The sequence below is a fragment of the Salvia hispanica genome, chromosome 1 (genome assembly GCF_023119035.1).
Source record: "Salvia hispanica cultivar TCC Black 2014 chromosome 1, UniMelb_Shisp_WGS_1.0, whole genome shotgun sequence".
Taxonomy (NCBI): domain Eukaryota; kingdom Viridiplantae; phylum Streptophyta; class Magnoliopsida; order Lamiales; family Lamiaceae; genus Salvia; species Salvia hispanica.
Genome location: NC_062965.1, coordinates 9915796 through 9933502, shown reverse-complemented (window position 1 = coordinate 9933502; position 17707 = coordinate 9915796). Strand labels below are relative to the sequence as shown.

At 35.6% G+C, this 17707-nt stretch overlaps 1 protein-coding gene and 1 long non-coding RNA gene across 3 annotated transcripts; both read left to right on the top strand.

The window, feature by feature from the left end:
- Positions 1-193: 193 nt before the first annotated feature.
- LOC125209218 lies at positions 194-1584 on the top strand. Its single transcript, XR_007174315.1, has 2 exons — positions 194-562; positions 1327-1584. It is a non-coding gene; the product is annotated as an uncharacterized LOC125209218 (long non-coding RNA).
- A 1816-nt stretch (positions 1585-3400) lies between these two features.
- Positions 3401-7441, top strand: LOC125200806 (serine/threonine protein phosphatase 2A 57 kDa regulatory subunit B' theta isoform-like). 2 transcript variants are annotated; one of them, XM_048098579.1, is made up of 4 exons: positions 3408-3535; positions 3697-3790; positions 4024-5429; positions 6666-7441. In XM_048098579.1, the coding sequence occupies exons 3-4, from the start codon at positions 4224-4226 to the stop codon at positions 7026-7028; spliced, it is 1569 nt and encodes a 522-aa protein (XP_047954536.1). In that variant the 5' UTR covers positions 3408-3535; positions 3697-3790; positions 4024-4223; the 3' UTR covers positions 7029-7441. The 2 variants fall into 2 exon arrangements, with proteins under 2 accessions (XP_047954535.1, XP_047954536.1); XM_048098578.1 differs by having other exon boundaries at positions 3401-3790.
- Positions 7442-17707: the final 10266 nt, after the last annotated feature.

Below are 17707 nucleotides of genomic sequence, written 5' to 3'. Positions count from 1 at the left end.
ACACAAGGCATGCCTATGCAAACACTATGGGTGTAATACTCCGAACCTTATAAGTCTAGAAATTAGGGATTAGATAGTTAATTAGTGGTTTTATATATTTGCATATGCTTTTATTAGTTTTATGCTATAGAGATATAGGAAATGGAAATATGAAAAATTAGAATTAAGAAAAAGAATGAGATAAAGATGGAAATTAGAATTAGAAAATAAAGAAGAGAGAAAGAAAAAGAATATAATTTGGTGAGTAAGTAGGCACATGAGACGTGTCTTGTTTAGGAAAATAGAGGGAAAAGAAAAAAAAAAGAATTAAGAATTAGAAAATAGATCAAAAATCCATCCTTCTTCTTCTCTCTCTCGACGCATGCTCCCTCCTTCACTGTAAAATTTCAACAGCTCTCTACTCTCTCCGATCAGCCACCGTTATATCTCCAATCACTCCACCGGGAAGCATGTAGTACCCACCACCAGTCCAAGCTCTCAATTCCCCCTAGTTTTTCTTAATTTTGGAGCTCAAGTTGAAAATCCACCTCCACTTAGCTTTGCAAATTAGTTGAAATTAGAGGTTAGACTCCTCCATAAACTCCTTAATCTTGTTTCTAAGCATAGTAGTGATGTTAATTTGATTTGATTCTTGTTGTGGGAGTCGAAATTAGGGTTCTTGAGTTTGGGGGTTTTGGTGCTTTGATGCTTTTGTGTAAATTGACTATGGAATTATGCAATTGGAAGTATGCTATGATATTTAAACATGAAAGTGATAGAAAAAGCTAAGTTTGAGGATGATTTGTGACCATATACTGTTTCCATGGGTTTTAAAGCCACCTTCTTGATGGTTTGATATTATATAATGTTGGGGCTGATCTTGTTGTGAAGTTTGATGTGGGTTATTGATACTTAAGTAAGCTGGAAATTATCAAAAAGGATTGGGTGAAAGGGGTTTAGATATTGGTTGTTATCAAAAGGTTTAGAATTGAAGTTTTAGCTTCAAGATGTCAAAATTTTGAGTTTAATTTCAAGTTAAAGTTGCTGTTCCATATTTTTAAAATTAATTAAGTTTGTTTTATGGAGAAAAAATGGAATGATGAGGCTTATATTTTTGGGGCAGCTGGGTATAGCTTTCATTTTCCGAAACTATTGAATAGCATTATTGAATTACTTTGCTTCTTTTTGCTATGAATGAAGTTAGAAATCTTTTAACTTGCATACATATTATATTTGGCTTATTTTGTGATAAAGGGAAGAGTATGGAAAGTGAAATAGATAGATGTGATGATTTGGCTTTATTTGTGTTTATTTATAAACTGTGTATGTGATTGTTTGAAAAATTAGGTGAACCGAGTGCAAGCACAAGCGATAGGGGAAAGGGGCACATCCATGGTTGACTAAACAAGTAATAGAGTTTTTGTTGACGTGTACAGGTAGTGTACGCGTGTTCTAGAATTTAATTTCTTTAACTTTGATAAATATTACTACTTGTTTGTGTGGATTGTATACTTCAAGGTAAAGTGACAGAAACAGTGATATTGAAAGATGAGATACTAAAATTGTGGTTTGATATTTCTTATGAGATGCAAGGTGATTTATATAGTTATATGTGTTGAATAATGTGAAAGTTGTTATGAAATAGTTGTGTTAAGCCCCATTGCTTGAGTGAATCACAGGGTATAGTTGGCATGCCATAGGACAGCAGTACTGCACACATGTTTGATCATTCGTCTTCTGGATAACCGAAGCGATGGTCTATATGATATGTTGATAGTTGACATGTACCCTATATGGGTAATATATGACAGTTGCCTTACGATAGGCCATATGGGAGATTACAGTGTCCGCTACGAACCTACATGATAGACGCCCTCATCGGGCTACTTATAGTGTCCGTGCACCCGTGTCCATCACAAAGCAAAACTTGGGGGCTGAATGTGATATCCGTTTTAGAACTAATTTTTGGTGCTTTAAATTCTTTAAATAATTATGCTTCTTACCGTATAAGTATGTTGATTAAAGAAGTGGCTGTTGTAGAGGTGTGGTTTAATCGCAAGCGCTGTGTGTGATTCTTTTAAATGATTCAAACTGTTATGAATGGTTATATTTGATGATATTTATTTTGAACTTGTATATTGATGCCGGTATAAATCGATTATGTGTTGTACGACATTACTGGTAATAAAATGTTTACATTGAGATAGCAATATAAATTGAAGTTTTAGAGGTTTTATTCTGGAATGCGATTACACTACGAGCTTGTCGAAGCTCAGTGTTCGGTTTGCAAGATTGTATCCGAGATTAAATTTGTAGTGTGTTTGGTTCATGAGATTCAACCCCACAACTCAATCCTAGATGGATAATCATGGGATAATTAGTCATAGCTAACCCCATATGACTAAAATAATCTCACAACTCAATCCTAGATTGTATCTTGATATTATTTTATCTTGGAAACCGAACACCACCTGAAATATTGTGTTAGGTGAGTTAAGTAAAGGAAGAATAAAGTGGAAAATGAAAAAGGTGGAGAGATGAAGAGAAAAAAAAGTAAGAGAGAGTAAAGTAGGTGTGGGAAAATGTGTTGACTTTTACTAAAAAGAGAAATGACTCTATTACTATGGAACGTACCAAAATGGCAAAATGACTCTATTACTATGGAACGGAGGGAGTACCTAATTAAAACCGGTCCATTTGCCAATTAACCGAGAACCGAATAACCAAATTAAGCAACCCTATTTTAATGTCATTTTTCATTTTTCTCCCTTCCATCTCATTCTTTTTATGAACTCTAATTCTACAAATGAAAATATTTAATTTGGTATAATACGATGTTGTTTGGTAGCCTAAAATATGACTTCGTCTTACCCCACGTCTGATAATGTCGTGTAAGTTACTCATCAAGTTATATATACTTTAGAATTTTGATCAGTTGCAAGATTAGAATAAATTAATGGCTCAATAATTTACATGAAGATTTTAAAGTTCATAAACAATAAAACCTTGGCACATTTTTTTATTTTAATACTCGCTCCGTCCCATAAAAATATAGACATTTGAGACCACACAAGAATTAATACAGAATTGGTAAAGAAAGAAATAAATAAAAAGAAAAAATAATTATAGAATTATAACTAGAGAATAGAGCCCACCTTATTTAATAAAAAATTACCAAAAGTAAAAAGAAATATTTTGTGGGACATTTCAAAATAATTTTTTCTTATTTTTATAGAATAGAGAGAGTATATTTATTAAAATTGATCTCTATCTATTTATAACGAAAATATCTCCTTCATGAAATTTATTTTCTTTTGCGAAATCACTTTTTATTTATTTATTCTTACTTTATAGTATTAAAATTGATTTTGTTAATAAAGTTGTATTGGTATAGAGGAGACAGAATACATATGAGAAAAGCAGAGAGAGAAAATCAAAATAGAAGAAACAATAATTCACCAAAACCACATCATCAAGAACAACCACCAGAGATAGATTCTTTCATTTCCCCTTTAAGCCCTTCTCTCTGCTCTTCTCTCTCGGGCCCAATTTTCAGGTTTCAATCACTGCTTCCAACTCACATCAAAATCAACCAGCTATCTGTGCATCAATTCTCGCACCCTAATCCCCCTTTGCACATGAATACTTTCTGTTCAAAATATAGCTACACGCACTGACTCTTTCTGTACTTTTTCTTCATTGTGATTCCCAATAAAGGAATCGTTGCTGGGTTTTCTAGATCGTGCGCAGATCTTTGTGTTTGTTGATCTGGAGTTTGTCTTCCTAGAATTGACATGAAGTTGAATTTGAGGTGAGAATCTTGCTTCAATTTCTTGTTTCCACGCTTGTGAAATTTGGGGGTTTCTGTTAAAGCTGATATCTTGTTATTTAGTTTTGTGCAAATTTTGACTTGTTTTTTTGCAATTAGGAGTTTTTATAAACTGTTTGATAGTGATATGCTGATTATATTTGGAGGTTTTACAGTTTGGTATTGTTTGTGTTATTCCGTTTTCCCAATTGTTTTTGCCCTAATTTTTGCTGCAGATAGGATTTGTACATCAAAGTATTACTCTTTGTGGGAAGAAGATTGCAAGTGTAAAGGGGACTGTATTCTGAACTCACAGTTGTCGATTTCGATATATGATCAGTAGTTGAGTGTGTGCCTTGTGCATTCTAGCAGTTGATTGGTAGCTGCTGGCTGCTTTCGAGTTTGCTTGGACAAGGTTTTTTGGTGACTTTAAGTGATGATTAAAAATTTCCTTAACAAGCTTCCAAAGAAACAGGTAAAATCAGCAGAGAGTCGTGATGGAGGGTCTTCGACTCTCTCTTCAAATGCTTCGACTACTTCCAGAATCAATTCTGCTTCAAGTGCCCGGTCAGGCATTGTAAACTCCTTGGAGAATAATTCGACACAGAACTCTGGTGGTAATCATGGGAACAAACTTCATGATCCGTTACACAGCAAAGCAAACGGGAGTAGTCCACCAGTGCCATATGAGGCTCTACCTGGTTTTAGAGATGTCCCGAGTGCGGAGAAGCAGAACTTGTTTATAAGGAAACTGAGCATGTGCTGTGTAGTATTTGACTTCACTGACCCCACGAAGCATTTGAAAGAGAAGGATGTCAAACGGCAGACTTTGGTGGAGCTTGTCGACTATGTCTCTTCAGCGAATGGGAAATTCAGTGATGTGGTCCTGCAAGAGATCGTGCGAGTGGTGTCTACAAATTTGTTCCGTACTCTCTCTACTCAGCCTCGTGAAAACAAAGTCTTGGAAGGTCTTGACGTGGAAGAAGAGGAGCCCCTAATGGATCCTGCGTGGCCCCATCTGCAAATCGTCTATGAGTTTCTCCTCAGGTTTGTTACATCCCCGGAGACTGATGCAAAGCTGGCAAAGCGCTATGTTGACCATTCTTTTATTCTGAGGCTATTGGATCTGTTTGATTCGGAAGATCCAAGAGAAAGGGAGTACTTAAAGACAGTACTGCATCGCATATATGGGAAGTTCATGGTGCATCGCCCGTTCATTAGGAAAACCATAAACAATATATTTTACCGATTTATCTTTGAAACAGAGAAGCATAATGGGATTGCAGAGCTGTTAGAAATTTTGGGAAGTATTATAAATGGATTTGCGTTGCCATTGAAAGAAGAGCACAAACTTTTTCTTGTCCGGGCACTCATTCCACTTCACAAACCAAAGTGCATACCGATGTATCACCAACAGCTAACTTATTCCATCACACAATTTGTAGAGAAAGACTGTAAGCTTGCAGATACTGTTATCCGAGGCTTGCTTAAATATTGGCCCATAACAAACAGTTCAAAGGAGGTCATGTTTTTGGGTGAGCTCGAGGAAGTGCTGGAAGCAACTCAGCCACCAGAGTTCCAGCGCTGTATGGTTCCTTTATTCCGCCAAATTGGTCGCTGCATGAGCAGTTCACATTTTCAGGTTGGTTATGTTATGAATTGCTTATGTGTTTTGTCTTTCATAAATTAACGAGAAACTGTCCTCCCCCCCCCATTTTTTTGCTCCATGCCTCCATCTAAACCGTGTTTTTTGCTTATGTAGTTGAATCCTGCCTGCTTTTCATTAACATCAACAATGTTAACATAGAATGAGTTGATTTGTGTTTTATTTTTTTGTTACATTACAGAAGCATCTTCATTGGTTTAGTTTCATTTAATACCTGAAATAAATACCGGCAAATGGTGATTTTGGAACTTAGTTAAAGTATGTTGGTAATGTTACACTGCGATATATGATAATACTCCCTCCGCCCCAAGGTAGTTGGGGCATTTCTCTTGGGCACGGGATTTAAGAAATTGACGTGTTAAAGGTTAAAGTAGAGATAATAAAGTATGAGAGAGAGAAAGAGTGAGAAAGAAGTGTATGCCAAAAAAGGAAATGACTCAACTACCTTAGGACAACCTAAAAAGGAATACGACTCAACTACCTTAGGACGGAGGGAGTATGATGTACTCCCATTGCTCATGAAATCATGTAGCAATTGGTTAAAATACTTGTATTATAAAACCGCCAATCCTTTGTTTAGTTTTTCTCTTCATCTGGTGATGGTCTGCTGCATGATATCATATTTATCACTGCCTTCATTATATACATACTTTATGTGATATGTAATTATTGTTATGGTGATTAAAAAGGCTTAAAACCACAAGGTTTAGATTTCCAAATAAGATGTTCTATCTACAATCAATATCTCTCTCTCTGGTGAAAGAATGCTTTCATTAAATTTTGTTGGACAACAAACATGGGTCTTGACAGCCAGCAAAAAGATTGGAAAGCCAGATAAATTTAAGATGTGGCAAAGTTGAAGACCCCGTTTTTATTCAGTCATTCTTTGTGATGATTTACTTGACCTTTGCACCATTTTTGGATCTTGATGTCTACTATAACACCATCTAGATTAATCTCAACTTTGTACTTGCTTAGATGTCGATGAATGAGCCATATCTAACTTTACATATGAAGTGATTTCTTGATTGATACAATGATTGCAAAAAATAAAAATAAAAAATCAATTTCTTCATCCTATTTGGTTTTTATCATCTTTTGATGTCCGTATTATGCTTGGTTAAGTCGGTTATCGATACTTAGTTTGCCCTGATTTCATTTGTGCTATTTACTGCATTGACTCATCCACTTAACCCCTTCTTGCTCATGTAGGTTGCAGAACGGGCTCTCTTTTTATGGAACAATGATCATATCGAGTACCTGATCAAGCAAAATCGCAGAGTTATACTGCCGATCATCTTCCCTGCATTGGAGAAGAATGCAAGGAATCACTGGAATCAGGCTGCGCACAGCTTGACATTAAACGTCAGAAAAATATTCTCTGACGTGGACCCTGAACTATTTGAGGAGTGCCTGCTAAAATTCCAGGAAGATGAAGGCCGGGACGAAGAAGCCAAGGTGAAGCGTGAAGCAACCTGGAAACGCCTGGAGGAGATTGCAATCTCTAAGGGCGCAAGCAATGAAACAGTGCCCATCCCTCACAAGGCCGTGCTCACCACCCGGCCGTCCAGCTAAGTAGCACAATGTTGTCACTGGTGATGATGCATTATGTTGTTGGAGGCGGAAACATGAAATTAAACTCTGCATATTTCTTGATTGCTTAATCTTTTGAAGAAGCTCTGCTGCTGGGTCGCATGGGACGAAAGCACGATATCATCGGCGGTTCCATGACCTCATCATTTCGATACGGGATCAGAGGGGACTGTACATACGTAAAATGGATGGCCAACTGCGGGTGGTTATAGGTGCTTTTGCCGCATGCGATGTGCAGGTACCTTATTTTCAGTGATAGAAGAAAGGTTTTTCCATCTCTTGCTCTTAGAAATGATGTTGAGATCAAAATCCAGACTTGTATTTTTATGTTGATGTGAACTATTCATTGTAAAAGTTATTAACAGTTGAAATAGTCTAGGATTTCTTTTTCTTGAGTGGCTTACTATTTTTACAATTCTTACTAAGACGTGTTGAAATTATTATATAGATATTTTGCTGCATTTGGAATCAACTATTCGACTTTTTGTAATTTATTGCATATTCTTGAAGTTAGATACCTACATAAAGTCAGAGCTCAAACCCTACAGTGATACATACAGATTCATACACAAGTTTGATTCTAAGCATCATCTAAATCTTCATCCATAAAGCCCACCTTTACCTTATAAAATGGAAGACAAACTTAGCTAGTACAATAATCTTAGAGCATCCATAATAAGGGACGTCCGCACGCCCTAGCCACCGGCTAGCGGGAAGGGCGTGGCAGACGCCTGCTATTGGGTGCGGTGAACGAGACGGACGTCCGGAAGACGGACGAGCATCCGCGGACACAATAGGCATTAGCCGATCGCTCTCAGATCGCTAGTCGCTTATTGTGCGGCGAGCGATCGGCGGCTAACGCCTTGCATTTATTTTATTTCAATTCAATATATATGGCTCGTTGCACTTCATTTCATTCACATCACTTGTTTTAATGAGTATCCAATTTTAATTCTGTATTTGTGAATTTATTTGCTTAACTAGGGCGTTGGCTAGCCTTATTACTGGGCTGTTGTTTGGTTAGCATATGGCTAGGCTATGGAAATAACATGATGATGTGGCAGAAGGAGTCTTTGGCTAGTCTATGGCTAGTCCGTGGCTTATTGTGGATGCTCTTATATTTGAGATTATTTGGATGCTTTTAAAGTGTTAAAGCATCTCAAAACTGTAAGATTTGACCAAAACAAGAATAGTCTTTCATTTGTTTCTCCATAAATGAGAAAGAGAAAGAGAGAGAAGAGAGAACTCATAATAAAGTAGAGTAGAGAGAAATTATAATAATTTGATAAATCATATTGAAGTGAGAGTAGGGATCAATAAATAATTTAGATGTACTAAAATACTAACACTTAGGCCATCCACAATGCTGGCATTGTAATAGTTCATTTCCTTCATTATTCATGGTCTTGTACCATTATTTTACTATATCTTAACTATTCATGTATATCTTAATTATTCATGAGTTCCACATTTTTATTTTCTACTCCTCATGTCCCAGCCTAAGTAAGACGTATTCTTTTTGGGATATGTCTCAAGCTAAGTGAGGTTTTTATTACAATAATCGACTCTCTTCTCTATCTTACTTACTTTCTCTTATATCTTCTCTATCTTACTTACTTCCTCTTATATCTTCTATTTTATTATCTCTTTTTTCTACTTTAATATTACTCTCACGTTTCTAAAAAATAGACAATATTTAAAACGACACGAGTTTTAATACACAATTGGTAAAGTAAGAGAAAAATAGAAAACAAAAGTGATTGGAGTATTGTTAGTGGACAATAGGACCCACCTCATTAAAGAAAAAAAAATTCTTCAAATAGAATTGGTCTATTTTTAAGGGACATCCCAAAATGACAAATGTGGTCTATATTTAAAGAACGGAGGGTATACAATTTAAATAATTACACACCACTATCTAAATTCTTGTGGCTAAATAGAAATACTCCACTTAAGCGGGGATGGAGGGAGCATTTATTTCACAACCCATTATACATTCACTTAACTATTTATGAGTACTATACTTTTATTTTCTATTCATTTCTTGTTTAAATTTATTTATTATGTATTTTAAGTAAATTGCAAAGTATTCAATTCAAATTATTTTTCAATTTAATTAAATACAAAATTCATATAAAACTAAAAAAATTAAAAAAGAAGAAATATATGCAACAAATGAAAGAAAACCTTTAGGTTTTAAAAATACAACATTTATTATTAAATTAAACATTGATTTTGTGTACTAAATCTAACAAATTTAAATAGAAAGTAATAAAGACTACTCTTTCTGTCCCTCTATAGTAGATGCATTTTATTTAGGCATAAGATTTAAAAAAATTGTGTTAAGTGAGTTCAGTGAAGAATGATTAAAGTGGAAAAAAATAAAATAGAGTGATGAAAATAGATTTTTTAATAATAAAAAAGTCTCGAACCTCTATGGTGGTGAGTAAAAATCCACAAGGCAACAACCCCATAACAAGATCCCAAAAACAACAAAAACAAATAATTAAAAACAAAGCAACTGCAAAAACCCAAGAGAAAAGGAGTTGCGCATCACTTCAGAAGATAACAAACAAATCCAATCAAACAAGTACCTTACTCTCGGGTTCAACTTCTGAGGTCGCTCAAGTCGTCGGTAAAGGTCTTCGTTGGGATGATTAAACTCTGACACCAACTTTTAATCCATGATCTAAGGCGCAAGATAAGTCTTTTTTTTTCGAGCTCCCAGTTCGGTTACAATCCTTGAAATTTGAAAAATGACCTTATTGCGAATATTCCAAATTGACAACGCAATGGCATAAAACATAAAGCTCTAAATTTTAATTGTAAAACTTGAGTAGAATAGTGTTCATCCAAGCGATGAAGCACACCATTGGTTCCTTGAGAATGTAAATAGAGATATTTCATCGTTTCAAACAACAATACCAAAGGCCACTAGAGACTCTACAACTAAAAATGATATGCTCCGGGGTCTCGGGCTCTTCTTTACATAAAACACTTATCATCTTCAATTCCTGGAGTATCAAATCTGTGAGGTCTAATCTTGGTGTTGAGTCTTCCATAAAGAACGGATCACAATTATACATGTAAGACTGCTCGTGGTGGGGAAACATTTTTCCAACTAGGGTACCCTTGTTTCGCCGTTGTGCTCACGTTGTCAAGATAGTCGAGGAACCTGCAAAACAAAGTTAGACGAAGAGAAAAAAGTTGATTTATTGACCAACCACACTCTTTTATCACTTTTGTTTTCTCTCAAAACTAAGCGATTCACAACTAGAAAAACATTCCCAACAAGACTCTCCTCCAAGTAAAATGATTTCTCCTCCTGTTCAAGATCCATCTCTAGTTTTCATTCTCCTATCTATTTAATGAGGTTGTTCTTCAGGGTTGACAATATGAAGAGTCTTGGAAAAAAAGTTTCAAGGCTCTCTTGCCCCGTTCATTATTATTTTTTTAAATAAACTTCGATATAAAGGGGGAAATTACAAATGATGTTAAGAGGGCTCGAACTCGGCACCTCATACAATAATGTCTACACTCCTTGCCGCTAGGACAAATGATCTTCCCCCGTTTATTTGTCATACCTGTTTGTGCCCTATTTTCCACTACTCTTATGAATTCATATTTTGGCCACCCTTTGGATTTCCTTGTTGAATCTCTTGAAATTTGCAATTTATCCCCAAATGCTTGTTTAGACTTTCTTGTTTATAATTAGAGGATCTCCTATATTAGATCCTATCCATTAAACTTATAATATTTCTTTGTAAAAAGGTCTCTAATTGTCTGTTCATCACCACCATTTAAATAGCAAAGACATTCTTTATGGAGATGTCCTCGTCCCCCATCCTCATTGTTCCTTTTGTTTTTGGATGATATCCTAAAATATGTGATGCGCATTTTAGAGATACAACAAATTAAGCACTGGTACTTCTCTAAAGTAAGAGAGATGAGAAACACGACCTAACTATAGTGGAACGAAGAGATATAAAAGACCCTCTGAAGCTATGGGAAATTCACTTCTCTAAAACCACAAAACATAATCTTTCATTGATTTACGGAACTGACTTTAGTACGAGTCATTGTGAAATCTAGTAGTATTAATTTATTTTCAAAATTAGTTTTTACTACAAGTATATATATAGCGTAGAAATAAAATTTGATTTTTATAATTAAAATATATGTATGTATTTAAAATTTTGAAAATGGCCAAAAACTTGATGCACTACAAGTATATTGTGTAGAAATAGTATAGCTCTTTTAATACTAGTATATCGAACATGAGGAATAAGATGCAAATTGTCTATTATATACTCCCTCCGTCTCACAATAGGAGTCACTGTTATTGTGCGCACGAGTTTTAAGAAATGTGAAGAAGAATGAGTTGAAAAAGTTAATGGAATATGAGATCCATTTTTTTATATTGATTTTATAATAAAATGTAGTGAAGTAAATTAGTGGAATGTAAGACAAAGTGTGACTCTTATTATAGGACGAAGGGAGTAGTAAGTATCATATACTATCAGAATATACATGTTTTTGGTTTATTAAATGAGATGTATACAATTTAAAATTAGAAAATAAAGAAAAGAAAATAATATTGATCAGACGAAGAATGGAATTCCAAGGATATTGATTTTACAATTTACGTTATCAATTACTCCCTCCGTTCCTAATAACTTGTTACCATTTAACTCGGCTCGTGTTTAAGAAATGTAATAGAAAGTGAGTTGAAAAAGTTACTGGCAATGTGGGTTCTGATTTTATATAGTACTTCATCTGTCCGCGAATAGGAGTCCCATTTTTTCATTTAAGTCTGTCCACGAATAGGAGTCCAGGTTCACTTTTACCATAAATAGTAATAAGGTCCCACTTTCCATTAACTCATTTCACTCACATTTCATTTAAAACTAATACTCCCTTCGTCCCATTAAATATGCAACATTTGGGAATCGGTCCTGGTTTTTATATAGTGTTGTTTTGTGAGTTAATGAAGAGAGAGTAAAGTAAGAGAGATGAAAAAGAGAGATATAGATGTTTCCATTTTAGGAAACGTTTCATTTTTAATGGGACAATCCAAAAAAGGAAAACGTTTCATTTTTATTGAGACAGAGAGTATATACAAGTGAGATTCATATTCCAATTTTTCCACTCACTTTTCTTTACATTTCTTAAAACTCGTGCCGTCAAGAAATGAGATCCTAATGGCGGACAGAGGGTGTATTAGTTTTACTCCATTCGTCTCTAAAGAGTATGCACTATTTCCTTTTTCGTTCGTCCCCAAAGAGTATGAACTTTCAATTTTGGAAACTATCTTCTCTCTAACGAGGTGAGACTCATTCTCCACTAACAATACTTAAAAAACTTTCTCTATCTATCTCTCTCTTACTTTACCATAATGCATTAAAAGTTGTGCCGAACCCAAAGTTCATACTCTTTTGGGATGGATGGAGTATAATAAAAAGTGAGTGAGAATGTGTTAGTAGAACTGTTGAAAACGTGTGATAAATAAGATGCTTTTGGCCTTTCATGTGGCTAAGTCCTTTGGCCTTTCATGTTCTTGTAACCTCCATTTGGTTTATGATGTCCCTTATTGCTAAGACCTTTGAGATGACCTTCCCTATCCTATAAATAGGTGGAGTTTGGAAGAGGGAAGGCACACCAACAAAAGCATTACATCTTCTCTCAAGTTCTACATCATAGTGTGCATCTTAGGAGCATTGCAATACGTCATTCCGTGAGCACTAGCCGGGGCGTAATTTGTCTTGCGGAAAAAGGGCTTCCCTCAACTCGACTTATAGTTGGTTTGTTTATTATTTCCGCTGTAATTTCCATTCCAGTTATATTTGTTATTTTTCTTTCGGTTGTAATAGTTAGAGTACCGCCTGTACACGGCTTGGGAATTTTCATTCCTTATTTTTAACAGTCGCAAGACAAATTAGTGTACTCTTCTAAGACAGGATTATGCCAATCGAAGTTGGAGGAATCATGAAATTTAAAGCTGGAATGAAGCAACGAACAATCGCAATGTTGATGTGCAATGAAATGGTTAATTCCTTGAGATCTATTCTCTTGAGAATTGTGTTTATCGTTTGTCATTTGACAAGCAAGGCCAATTTAGACTTGGTAGTAATAATTGGGATGCATGTGGTGTTGAATATACCAATGAACATATGGTTCAATATAATTGTGTATTTATTATTGGAGACAATATTGTGCAAATTATTTTGAACGTGTTGTTATAAACAACAAAGATCACGAGGTGATCACAATGGTCTCCAACGTGGACCATGGTAATAATCCAAATGAATGGTTTGTTGATACGGGTGCCACATGTCATGTGTGCTCCGAGAGAAGTGTATTTTCTACTTACAAATCTGTTGGATGTAGAAAAGTACGCATTGGAAACCAAGCCTCTTCTAAGGTGGTTGATGTGGGTAATGTGTTCCTAAAACTAGGATCTGGAAAGGTTCTTACCCTTAAGGATGTGCTGCATGTCCCAGACATCCGAAATAATTTGGTGTCAGACTCACTTCTAGTAAATCATGGATTTTCACTAGAATTTGAGTATGAAAAGGTTATATTGACTAAGCATGGAAATTTCATAGGTGAAGGCCACCTAGTGAATGGGCTTTTTGATCTGAATGTTACAGTCATTCACTGTGGAAAAGGAATAAACAATAAGGAAGATGACACATCCTCTTATTTTCTTGAGAGCTCTGATTTATGGTATAATAGATTGAGACATGTAAATCTAAATGCTATAAAAAGATTAGTCTTAATTTACTAAAAGTTGATAAGTTTAACTCACAAGAAAGATATGAAGTGTGTGTTGAAGCTAAAATGGCTAAGTTGTCGTTCCATTCAGTAGAGCGGAGCACAAAACCTCTTGAGTTGATCCATACAGACGTATGTGATTTGAAATTTGTGCAAACAGGAGGTGGTAACAAGTATTTCATCACGTTTATAGATGATTGCACAAGGTATTGTTACATTTACTTATTAAGAAGTAAAGATAAGACAATTGAAGCGTTTAAAGACTTCAAAAATGAAGCCGAAAATCAACTTAATTGTCGAATTAAGTGTGTTCGAAGTGATAGAGGTGGTGAATATGTGGCGTCGTTTGCAGAATTATGTCGTGCAAGTGGTATAATTCACCAAACCACGGCTCCATATTCCCCTCAGTCGAATGGTGTTGCTGAATGCAAAAAATCGAACACTTAAAGAAATGATGAATGCTCTGTTGATTAATTCAGGTTTACCCGAGGACATGTGGGGGGAGGCTGTGTTAACGGCAAATTATATCCTGAACAAGATTCCACTAAAAAATAGGGATGTGACTCCCTATGAGTTGTGGAAAGGTAAGAAACCTTCGTATTCATACCTCAAAGTGTGGGGGTGCTTAGCGAAGGTAGAAATGCCGCCTCCGAAGCAAGTTGCAATATGCCCTAAAACAGTTGATTGTATTTTTATTGGCCATGCACTTAATAGTAGTGCCTATCGTTTCCTAGTCCATAGGTCAGTTGTGTCTGGCGTGGCTGAAGGAACAACAATTGAGTCAAGGAATGCTATATTCTTTGAGAATGTTTACCCTTGCAAGAGGCAGGAGGATCGTTCTAGTGAAATAATGATGGATGAATCCACTAGTTCTAATCCTCCAAAAAGGACGAGGTCAAGTCCTGAGGATGTAGAACCAAGACGTGGTGACTATGTGAGGTCAGTGGATAACTTAGCGGATCCGTTAACGAAAAGTTTAAACCGATCAAATGCATAAATTGCTAAAAGAAATGGGACTGAAAACCACATTTTAAAAGATGATTATAGTGGTAACCCAACCATACGATTGGAGATCCCATGGGCTTGGTTCAATGGGAAAACGAAGCTATATGACTCTAGCTGTAACACTCGGAAGATTTATAATCTTCGCCCATTCTTTAGAAAGCATCGAGTGTTGTAACCTGCATGTGGTAAGAGGTTAAGTTTTGACTTTTAATGATTCTTGGAAACCTCGAGGAGGTGGGTATTGCAGGATACCTGGAAAAGAATCACCTATCTAAGTGAAGAAGTGTGGGCCGCTTCAACATGTGAATCACTTATGAATCCAAAGTGGTGTTCCATGGCCAGTAAAGGACACAAACGTGAGAACTGATGAGTTTGTAAATAGTATTGTGTCAATATTATTGTCTCGGTATACACCAAGGAGGAATGGTTCAAGGCATCACGTCCACCAGGCCGCCGGTATGCCCGATAGTGTTGACTATGGAAAGTTCAAAGCCCCAAGCTACTATTCCAAATGCAATATTGTTTCTCGAGAATTGAGCGAAGAGTCTGCATGCATGCATACACGTCTTGTGTTGGTTTGAGCTAGCAGTGCTCTAACCAATGTGGGGGATTGTTGAAAACGTGTGATAAATAAGAGGCTTTTGGCCTTTCATGTGGCTAAGTCCTTTGGCCTTTCATGTTCTTGTAACCTCCATTTGGTTTATGATGTCCCTTAATGCTAAGACCTTTGAGGTGGCCTCCCTTATCCTATAAATAGGTGGAGTTTGGAAGAGGGAAGATACACCAACAAAAACATTACATCTTCTCTCAAGCTCTACATCATAGTGTGCATCTTAGGAGCATTGCATAGCTCGATTCTCGGAACTCCATCAAGTTTGCCGGTGCCTAGCGGGTTTGAGGTGCTTCTACACGCTAGGAGGAAGTCGTTTTATCTTTGGGGGCAATACGCCATTCCGTGAGCACTAGCCGGGGCGTAATTTGTCTTGCGGAAAGAGGGCTTCCCTCGACTCGACTTATAGTTGGTTTGTTTATTATTTTCGTTGTAATTTCCATTCCAGTTATAGTTGTTATTTTCCTTTCGGTTGTAATAGTTAGAGTACCGCCTGTACACGGCTTGGGAATTTTCATCCCTTATTGCTAACAAGAATGTGGGTCTATTACCAAAAATAGTAAAAGTGAAAGGTGACAAATTTTTTTGGACATACGAAAATAGAAATAAGTGAAAAATTTTCAGGACGGAGGGAGTAACAGTTAGCATCATCTCAAGAAAACATGGGCACTGGGTGGTGAATGACACAATTATTCCCGTATCTTCAAAGCTCCCATAGAGAATGGATGAAGTTGTGTGTGGATTGTGAAACAAATTGGAAACTCGGAGATCTATAGAGAATGTACTTAGCTTAAGGTCGTCAATCAAAAGCAAGTAACTCCAAAGACCCGACGATGGCTTGTGCTTTTTCATGTGGATAAAAACTTTCGTCGAACAAAATTCAATTCCAATCAGCAAACTTCAAAGCTAGTTTTGACCCTTCAAACGATTACCTTTGTTTTTGGAGCCTCTAATACGATCTCTTCAACTTGAAGAAAGCATTGCGTGAAGATCTTACGCGTCTCAATAAATACTAAGGGTGTGAAATGATGGAAAATAGAATGATGTTAATTAAGATTTAAAACACGATTTGTCAGTAATTATCAACACACGTAGTCTGTTGGTAATAGTAAAAATTAAAATATTAAATTAACTCCAAAATTAAAAACATTGACACACGTACTTGTCTGTTGGTGATTTCACATTCGTTGTTAAACTCCACCTTTTGTAGTGCTTATGGAATTCTCCTTCATTATTCTGCATTTAAACTATTATAGCATCAAATCAACCTCAAATTCTGAAAATTGTGTTTTTATTCTTATTTCTAAGTACATAAACCAACCACATTCCAAATTTACAAAAGAACATAATTTCAAACTACGAAAGATGTTAAAAAAATGAGATTGTTTAGCTTCGTATCAATTATTTCAATCTTTTAAATTCCAAATAATGGAGTAATTTTTTAAAATTCAAAATAAAAGATAATCTATCTTTCACATCCCCTAATTTAATGGCAACCTAATCCTAAATCTTGAATCGAACATATAGTCGACAATGTACACACACACACATGTATATTTATTTGATATGTTGTTTGGTGTTGTAGTCGTGCTTAGAGTAAATGATGAGGGAATATAAAGTAAGTAATTGAAAGCATGTAATTTAAATGCATGAACCAAATTGTTGCACATCTCATCATTGTTCTACATCCAATGTTCCAACCATTTCTCTTCTCTAAATTAAAATTTTGTTTTAGATATGTAGCTAATATAACTCAGACAACATCAAACCTGATTCTATACGATGTTTCTTGATGTATTATCTATTATTCACGCTTCCGGCATACCATATTTACTACTCCAACCATCCCACCATAAGCGAGGTGCTTTATTTTTACACCCGTTTTGGAAAAATTATATAAAATAGTTAAAGTGTAGACACTACAAAAAAATATCTTTTAGAGATAAAAAAAATTAAGACACAATTACTAGCTAGCGTTTTGAAATTTAAAAAATAACAATAAATTAGGACGCAAAAGAAAACGTTTGAGGGTAAATTATCTTAATGTTTTACTTTTTAGGACGATTCTATTTGTGTCCCCTAATTTTAATTGAGACACTAACAATAATGACACTTTATGAAGCGTTGGTGGTATAATTAGACAAACAAACTAGCATCCTTGATAACATTAAAAAATGTCCATATCCGGTTTCTTTGTTGTAGTGAGATAATGTAAAGTATGGGAGAGAATATTGCATAGAATAGTCTTATTTACATTATGCTATCTCTTATA